General features: G+C 44.6%; 1 protein-coding gene across 1 annotated transcript in view; it reads left to right on the forward strand.

Annotated features, from left to right (window-relative positions):
- LOC110572270 (pseudouridine 5'-phosphatase) overlaps positions 1 to 8,907 on the forward strand; it is a 77,260-nt gene that overhangs the window by 32,940 nt on the left and 35,413 nt on the right. Inside the window, exon 2 of the mRNA XM_021680890.1 lies at positions 3,282 to 3,500. Coding sequence (XP_021536565.1) covers positions 3,282 to 3,500 — 219 coding nt within the window. The remainder of the gene's footprint in view (positions 1 to 3,281; positions 3,501 to 8,907) is intronic.

Below are 8,907 nucleotides of genomic sequence, written 5' to 3' on the forward strand. Positions count from 1 at the left end.
GCCCACGGACAGGATCCCCTGGCAGGGGCACTGAGCCCACGGACAGGGAACGGTGATATCCACAAGCCGGCGGCAAATGGGTGGTGGGTGTGCCGTACTGCGCAGGTGTCCCTTGCCCTCCCGTGGGAAAGATGCACATAGACCGCACCACGACACCGCCCCAGCCCGGCTCACAGGAGACAGCACCACGCCTCCTGCCATCTGCTAGCATCACTACTGTTAACACTGTTTATGCGTTAAATATATAAGGACGTAAATGTAAATATACTGAGTGCTATTTATCATGCTGTAGTTAATTTACTATGCTGTGTATTGGTAGTAACACTACCAATTATGACCAGTAGTACCCTTCGACGCTTGGTAACCCGAAAAGGCCCCAGGACGCTAAGTCGTCTGAGGCTTTACTGTTTAGAAAGTCTCCAGCTGGGTCTCTGCTGGGAGCCTTCGAGAGCCTGGGCAAAGCCTGGCCCCGAAATGTGGAGACCCAACGTTGTTACCGTTGGGAGCTGTGCAAGTTGCTATGTGAACGGCTAAAACTGAGCACGTGGAAAGTGCAGCTCGGAGTCCTACAGTCCATGAACGCCTTTTTTCAGGGATTAATGATTTTGGAAGAAGAACATGCAGATCCTGAGGCTTTGGCTGAAATTCTCCTTGAAACTTGTAAATCAATCACTTACTCTTTAGAAAATAAGACCTACTCATCTGTGAGAACAGAAGCTTTATCTGTGATAGAATTACTGCTTAAAAAACTTGAAGAATCTAAACAGTGGGAAAGTTTGACATCTGAGTGCAGAGTGCTCCTAATCGAGTCTTTAGCTACTATGGAGGCAGACAGCAGACCTGAGCTGCAGGAGAAAGCGTCATTACTGAAGAAAACACTTGAAAATCTGGAATAAATTAGAAGGGGAAGAAAGAAACAACTGCCATGTTCATTGGGGGTTGAAATGGTGGTATTCTTTGAAAAACCAAGTGGGGAAAAGTAAAGATTAATCTGTAGCATGCATCATTCCTTGGCTGAAAAAAAATGCCTTAAAAAAAAAAAAAAAAGAAAGTCTCCAGCTGGGATCCAGTTCCCAGACTGACCTTTCACCGTGACACGATACAGCCTTATGAAATAATAGAAACCGTACGTATTGGTCTGTGCTCCCTGTTCCTGCCACAGAGCTCCCCAAACCCTCGAAATGTCCTAAGTGATAATAAGATCACTAGGAGCATCTTGGCTCTAATGTTTGCCATCTGACCCTGGTTCCTGGTACCGAGCTCCTAAAGCCCTTGTCCTTCCCTGAGTGACGGAGCATCTTCTGTTCTGCAGAGGCCGTCCTTGGGGGGGCTCCTGCGCCGGGGCTGGTCGGCACAAACACCAAGGCATGCTGAGAACTTTGGAACTTCCGTTCCGTCCGCATCCTCCAGACGGGGGAGCAGGGCTGCAAGTGGGGTTGTTGATACATCATGCCTCAGTGATGAAGCCTCCATCCTCCTGAGAGCTTCCCTGTTGGCGGACACGTGAGGGACCGGCAGAATGGCACACTGGGGAGACCATGGGAGCTCCGCGGCCTTCCCCACACACCTCGCCCTCTGCACCTCTTCCCCATGCACGTTCCTCTGCATCCTTGGTCATATCCTTGCATAATATGCCGGGAAGAGTAAGTAAAATTTCCTGGGCTAGGAAGACTGGGAGCCACTCTAGCAAATCAGTGGAACCCAAGAGCAGGTTGTGGGATCCCACTCCCATCTACCGCACAGGTGACAACCGGGACTTCGATTGGCTTTGCAGGGGGCATTGGGGGCAGTCCTGTGGGACTGAGCACTTTATAATTTCGGTATGACCGATACATAATATCTTGTTCGTTTCAGGCTTACCTCCTAGTGATCGTGTATTTCCATGCATTGCAAAATCATCCACACACTCAGTCCAGTTAGCAGGGTGCAGCATGCGCACTTACTACGGAAGTATGGACTATGTTCCCCACGTCGTGTTCGCCATCCCTGTGACTTCTTTCATATGTGCAGTGTCTACCTCTGAGTCCCCTTTGTCTCTTTCCCGCATCCACCCCCCCAACCCCCCGTAGTGACCACCACTGTGTTCTCTGTGTTTAAGACTCTTTTCACTTTCTTGGTGTTGTCTTTGAAGTTTCCCATGTGAATGAAATCATACAGCCTCTGTCTTTCTCTGACTTTGCATAATACCACGTAGGTCTCTCCATGTTGTTGCAAATGGCAAGATTTCATTTCTTTTAAGTAGTATTTTCTGTATACCGTCCTATTCCATTCATCTATTGATGGATGCTTAGGTTGCTTCCATATCTTGGCTATTGTAAATAACACTCAATGAATATGGGGTACATGTGTCTTTTTTTAAAAAGATTTTATTTATTTATTTGAGAGAGAGAATGAGAGAGAGAGAGCATGAGAGGGGGGAGAGTCAGAGGGAGAAGCAGACTCCCCGCCGAGCAGGGAGCCTGACGTGGGGTTCGATCCCAGTACCCTGGGGTCATGACCTGAGCTGTAGGCAGATGCCTAACCGACTGAGCCACCCAGTGGTCCCCATGCATATGTCTTTTCGAATTACTGTTTTTTTTTTTTTAAAGATTTTATTTATTTATTTGAGACAGAGAGAATGAGAGACAGAGAGCATGAGAGGGAGGAGGGCCAGAGGGAGAAGCAGACTCCCTGCCGAGCAGGGAGCCCGATGCGGGACTCGATCCCGGGACTCCAGGATCATGACCTGAGCCGAAGGCAGTCGCTTAACCAACTGAGCCACCCAGGCGCCCTCGAATTACTGTTTTTGTTTTCTCCAGATCAATACCCAGAAATGGAATAACTTTTTGAGGACCCTCCATACTGTTTTCCAGAGTGTCTGCACCAGTTTGCATTCCCACCAACGGTGCACGAGGGTTCCTCTTCCTCTGCATCCTGAGCACAATTGTTCTACTTGTGTTTTCGATACGGCCAGTCTGACTGGTGGGAGGTGGTATCTCGTTACGGTTTGGGACCCTTTGCCTGTGAGACCTGACACTGTGCACATTGTCAGAAGTGAGCTGGATTGTCGGGTACCTGGCTGGTGTCATGGACTTGGTTGGTGTGGAAAGCCCCCCTGCCCCCCCCCACACACACAGTGGGCGTCAGGAGGGCACTGTTGTCCGAATGCCCTGCGACATTTCCAGCATTTCCATAGCTCTGCGTGCACGTGACCCACACTGCATGACACGTGGTCATGTGGCAGGGACCCTGCGTTAGCATAGCTCGCACCCCTAAATGTCACCGTATCTTTCTTTCTGCAGATACCGAATGGCTCTACTCACTGGTGTTCCAAGAAATATGCGACTGCTATGGAAAGAAATACAGCTGGGACGTCAAGTCCCTCGTTATGGGAAAAAAGGCATTGGAAGCGGCACAGATCATAATAGACGTCCTACAGCTGCCGATGTCCAAAGAGGAGCTGGTGGAGGAAAGCCAGACGAAGTTGAAAGAAGTGTTCCCCAAGGCTGGTCTGATGCCAGGTACCGTGCCCTCCCAGCGGACGGGATTCCGTTCATGCGCCTCACCGTACTGTTGTGAGTCACGGTTAATGACCAGTGCCCAGCTGGCTCTGTGTCTTCTTCTGTCTTCATGCCTCCTCAGAAAAATCTCGTCTCGGGTGAGGCTCACAGATACTCCAGAGAGAGTGTGGTTAATCCTCTGCTGTCATTCCATCTTGTCGTTTTTAAGGGCTTCTGCGTTCCTTTCACTGAGTCCCAAGGTGCAAAGACATGTGAACGGTGTTTGCTTCAACATTACATAAACATTATCTTCATGACGGGATTGCTTCCAAGTCTGATAGGTGGCTTTCCCTTTTCCTGTTCAAAATCAGGTACAGGATGATCTTGGCGACTATTTAAACTTCAACAAACAGATGACGAGCAAGTGCTAAATCTCGCCAAAGAAGCTTAATTTTTTTCTTTTTTTGAAGTTACGGCATAGTTCATTTTCAACATGTCTGTATGCCCTTCACGCCTTTCTTTACTTGTTTTCCTTTGAAAGCAAAGATGACTTTTCTCCCTTGGGGCTTGTTAACTAAAGATCGATCAGAACTAAATTGTCTGCTATTTCTTGCTAAAAGTGAGAAGGTCAAGAATGTTCTAGATTGCAGGGCTGAAAGATGCTTAAAAAGGGAGGGCTATTTTAAGAATCTTCCAGGAAGAAAGGTGAATACTCCATCTTTGGAATTCCTGGTGCGAGGGGAGAAAAAAAAATTGGAGTTACAAGCAGTGATTTTGGATTTACAGTTGTATTAACGTGAATCGTAGTCATTTTTGAGACATGTGTTTTTTAGAAATACTTGTACATCCATCCGAAAGTGCGGGTTGAGTAACGCTGGAAGTCGAGAATTTTCTGGAAAGGCCCAGCTAACACCATTGCCCGTGGTGTGACATAGAAACCACGCGGACTGTACTTGGGTGAGACGCATATCTGAACGTCAGGCGTGGGTCCAAGCTCTGTGATACGCACTGTCTGCATCTGCCCCCGTTCTGCGCCCTTTGCACACAGACGTGTCCTCACAACCCTTCATGGTGCAAACACATCCATACAGCTCACTTTTTGAGATTTTTAAATTTTATTTATTCATCTGACAGAGAACGCGCACAAACGAGGGAGGGTCAGACAGAGAGAGGGAGAAGCAGACTCCTCACTGACCAGGGAGTCCGACCCAACACCCGGCTCGATCCCAGGACCCTGGGACCATGACCCCGTACAGCTAATTTTTTAAATCACGGTTAAAAACAGACACAATCGGGGCACCTGGGTGGCTCAGGCAATTAAGCGTCTGCCTTCCGCTCAGGTCGTGGTCCCAGGGTCCTGGGATCGAGCCCCGCATCCAGCTCCCTGCTCTGCGGGAAGCCTGCTTCTCCCTCTCCCACTCCCCCCTGCTTGTGTTCCCTCTCTCGCTGTGTCTCTCTCTGTCGAATAAATAAATAAAATCTTTAAAAAAAAAAAGAAAAAAACGGACACGATAAAACTTACTATCTCATACATCTTTAGGTGTCCAGTTAGGTGGCATTGCGAGGGTCACGCTCTTGGGTCATGGTCCCCACCATCCATCTCTAAAACTTCTTCATCTTGCAAACCAGAAACTCTGTCCCCATCAACCGCTAACTCCCCATTCGGCCTCCCTCCAGCCCCTGGCACCATCATTCCACATTCTGTCTGTAGGAATTGCACTATTCCAGGTCCCTTATAGAGGGGGGCTCCTACAGGATTTTCCCTTTCCTGACTGGCTTTTTGAACTTAGCATTATGTTCTCAAGGTGCTTTCATGTTGTAGCATGAGACAGGATGTTCTCCCCTTTTTTCCCATTGTATCGCTAGACACGCTGTGTTTGTCCATTCATCTGTTGATACTCATTTGATTGATTTCCTCTTCTTGGCTAATGGGAATGGTGCAGCTATGAACGTGGGAATACGGATACATTTCTGAGACCGTTCTTTCCATTTCTGTGGTTATATACCCAGAAGTGGGCTTGTTGGATTATATGGTAGCTCTGTTTTCAGTCTCTTGAGGAGCCAGCATAATGTTTTCCAGAGCGGCTGCACCATATTATTTTTTCTCTAACTGCCCACAGGTGTTCCAATTTCTCCACGTTTTCACCAACACTTAATTATTTTCTGTGGTTTTTTTGGTTGTTGTTAGTAGCCATTCTAAGATGTGTGAAGCGATAACTCATTGTAGTTTTGATTTGCATTTCTCTAATGATAAATGATGTGGAGCATCAGTCCGTATGCTTTTGGCTATTTCTGTATTTTCTTTGGAGATAAATATTTTTAAGTCTTTTGCCCATTTTTTAAAATAGGGTTAATTTTTGGTTGTTGTTAAGTTCTAGGAGTTCTTTATATTTTCTGGATAAACCCCTTATCAGATACGTGGTGTACAAATGTTTTTTTTTGCTATTTCATAGGTTACCTTTTCACCCTCTTGATTGTGTCCTTTGATGTGCAGGATTTTTTAGGTTTGATGCAGTCCCATTTGTCTGTGTTTGCTCTCCTTGCCTGTGCTTTTGCTGTCCTATCCAAGACATCATTCTAAAATCCATTTTCATAAAGCTTTCCCCGTTTTCGTCTAGGAATGTTACAGTTTTAGGTGTTTAATTAATTTCAGGTTCATCTTTGTATGTACTATAAGGGCTGAACATCATTCTTTTGCATGTGGATACCCACTATTCCCAATTTGGTGGGAATTTGTTGAAGAGGCTGTCCTTTCCCTGTCGAGTGGTCTTGGCATCTTGTTGAAGGTCATTCAACCATATATGTGAGGGTTCATTTCTGTGCTTTCTGTTCTGTTGGTCTTCATACCAGTACCACATTGCTTTGATTCCTATAGCTTTATAATGTATTTCCAAATCAAGGAGTTCAAGACCTCCAACTTTTACTCCTTTTCGGTATTTTTATGGCTGTTCAGAGTCCCTTGAGGGTCTGTGTAAATTTTAGGATGAATTTCTGTATTTATGCAAAAAAAATGTCCTTGAGATATTGGATCTGCATATCGCTTTGGGTAGTGTGGACGTTTTAACAGTATCAGATTTTCCAGTTCATGAACATGGGGATGTTTTCCATTTACTTGTGTCTTCTTCTTAAATTTTTTTCAGCAATGATTTGTAGGTTCAGTGTACAAGTGTTTCACCGTCTTAGAAGTGTATTCCTTTTTGATGTATTATAAATGGAATTGTTTTAACTTTCTTTTCAGATTGTTCATTGTCAGTATATAGAAATGCAACTGATTTTTGCATGTTGATTTTTGTATCCTGGGATGTTGCTGAATTTGTTTATCAGTTCTAACAGTTTTTGTGTGTTTGAAACCTTTAGGGTTTTTTACACATAAGATCATGTCATCTGCGAACAGGAATCACTTCACTTCTTCCTTTATGACTTGGATGCCTCTTATTTCTCTTTCTTGCCTGATTGCTTTGTCTAGGTCTTCTAGTACTGTGCATAGAACTGTTAATCTTGTTCCTGATCTCAGAGGAAACACTTTCAGCCTTTTTCTCTTAGGTATGATGTTAGCTGTGGGCTTTTCATATATGACCTTTGCTATATTGACGCAGTTTTATTCTACCTACTTTTCTTTTTCCCAGTTTGAGTGTTGGTATCATGAAAAGGTATTGAGTTTTGTCAATTGCTTTTTCCATGTCAGTTGATAGAGTTTTTGTCCTTCATTTTATTAATGATTATCAATGATTTTTGTGTGTTGTGAACCATCTGTGCATTCCAGAAATGACTTCCACTTGGTCATGGTGTATAATCCTTGTGCTGTTGAAATCAGTATGCTTGTATTTTACTGAGTATTTCTGCATCAGTATTCATTATAGGTATCAATTTCCTTGTGGTGTTTTTGTCTGGTTTTCATATGAGGGTAATGTTGGTCTCATAGAATGAGCGTACGTACCCTCCTCTTCAAATTTTTGGAAGAGTTTGAGGAGTATTGGTGTTCATTCCTCTTTAATTGTTTGGTAGGCTTCATCACTGATGGCTTTTTCTTTGTTGGGAGGTTTCTGATTCCTGAATACATATCCTTAGTATTTTATATCTGATCAGGCTTTCTCTTTCTTAATTTGATCTTGATACAAGGGTATATGTTTCTAGCAATTTATCCATTGCTTGGTTACCCAGTTTGTTGGCATATACTTTTTTATATTATTCTCCTAAATCCTTTTTTTTTAAATTTATGTGGCATTCATTTTAATGTCCCCTCTTTTCATTTCCGATTTTAGTTATTTGAGCCTTCTCTTGTATTTTCTTAGTTAATCTAGCTAAGGATTTGTCCAGACAGTTAACATTTGACGTGGATTATATTTCATTGTTTAACACGCCAAGCACCTAGAATGTATTAGGCATGCAAATGCCTTTTTTCTTTCTTACCCACCCAAGCCTTTCAAGTGCTTCTCCTTGTTGTATTTTGTCCTGTATTCTAAGAAATCCTTGAGATACGTTCCACGGCAGTACCCAGAAAATGTGATGTCTTCTTCCATAAAATGGAAGCATGGCTAGAACGGTAAGACGTCTGTGTCCTCAACTCCACTTGGTGAATCCAGTCGATGCAGTGTTCCCATCTGGCTTTCCCAGTGACCAGGTATCACTTCAGTAAGGTACCAGTCACAGATAATCACAGAGAATCACCGATTCCAGACATTCCTACCTTAAAAGTGAGGCAGGAGCTAGTTCGTCAAAGAGAGTTTAGTCCTACAGAACTTACCTGGATGACTTCTTTCTCTACCACTTTTTGACCTCTTAACCTACTCTCATTGGTAAAGCTGGTTACAATTAAAATCAGTAAAAGCGAGATATCTTATTTGATTCTATGGATCCTGCATAAAGTAGGGCAAGTTTTCTACCCTAAAACACACACTTCACTGCGTCTCCCTTCCATCCTGCACCCCACCCGTTTTCTCGGTACCCCAGCCGAACCTGAAATCCACTGCACAGGTGACCTCCCAGAGCCCTGGGTTCAGGGACAATATTCAGAAACAGTGGCCACCGCCCTCTTTCTAGATCTGGGTGTTCATTTTGTTCACTCCCTGCTTTATTCCCATTATTAAACTGTGGACGATCACATGACCCTGGATGACTTTTATCCCTTCTCTTTCTGAAGGTACTTTCTGCTAGGGTATTTTTGGTTGTGGAAGTCACCTTGAGTTTATTAGACAAGAAGGCTGCCTGTCGAGAGGCTGTATTATTAATTCACGGGCATTCATTTTTTCATGCTTTCAAGGTGAGAGCTGCGGCCCAAGCAGGTATTTAGCAAGTTAAATGGGAGGAATGGATGGCAGATTGCCAGGGGCAGGAGCTCCTGGGTATGATGCAGGAATGCGTCCTTGCCTGGGCCCATCACCAGGGACAGCATCCTCTGAGTATGATGCAGGGGTGTGTCCTTGCCTGG

This window comes from Neomonachus schauinslandi, chromosome X (assembly GCF_002201575.2).
Source record: "Neomonachus schauinslandi chromosome X, ASM220157v2, whole genome shotgun sequence".
Classification (NCBI taxonomy): Eukaryota; Metazoa; Chordata; class Mammalia; order Carnivora; family Phocidae; genus Neomonachus; species Neomonachus schauinslandi.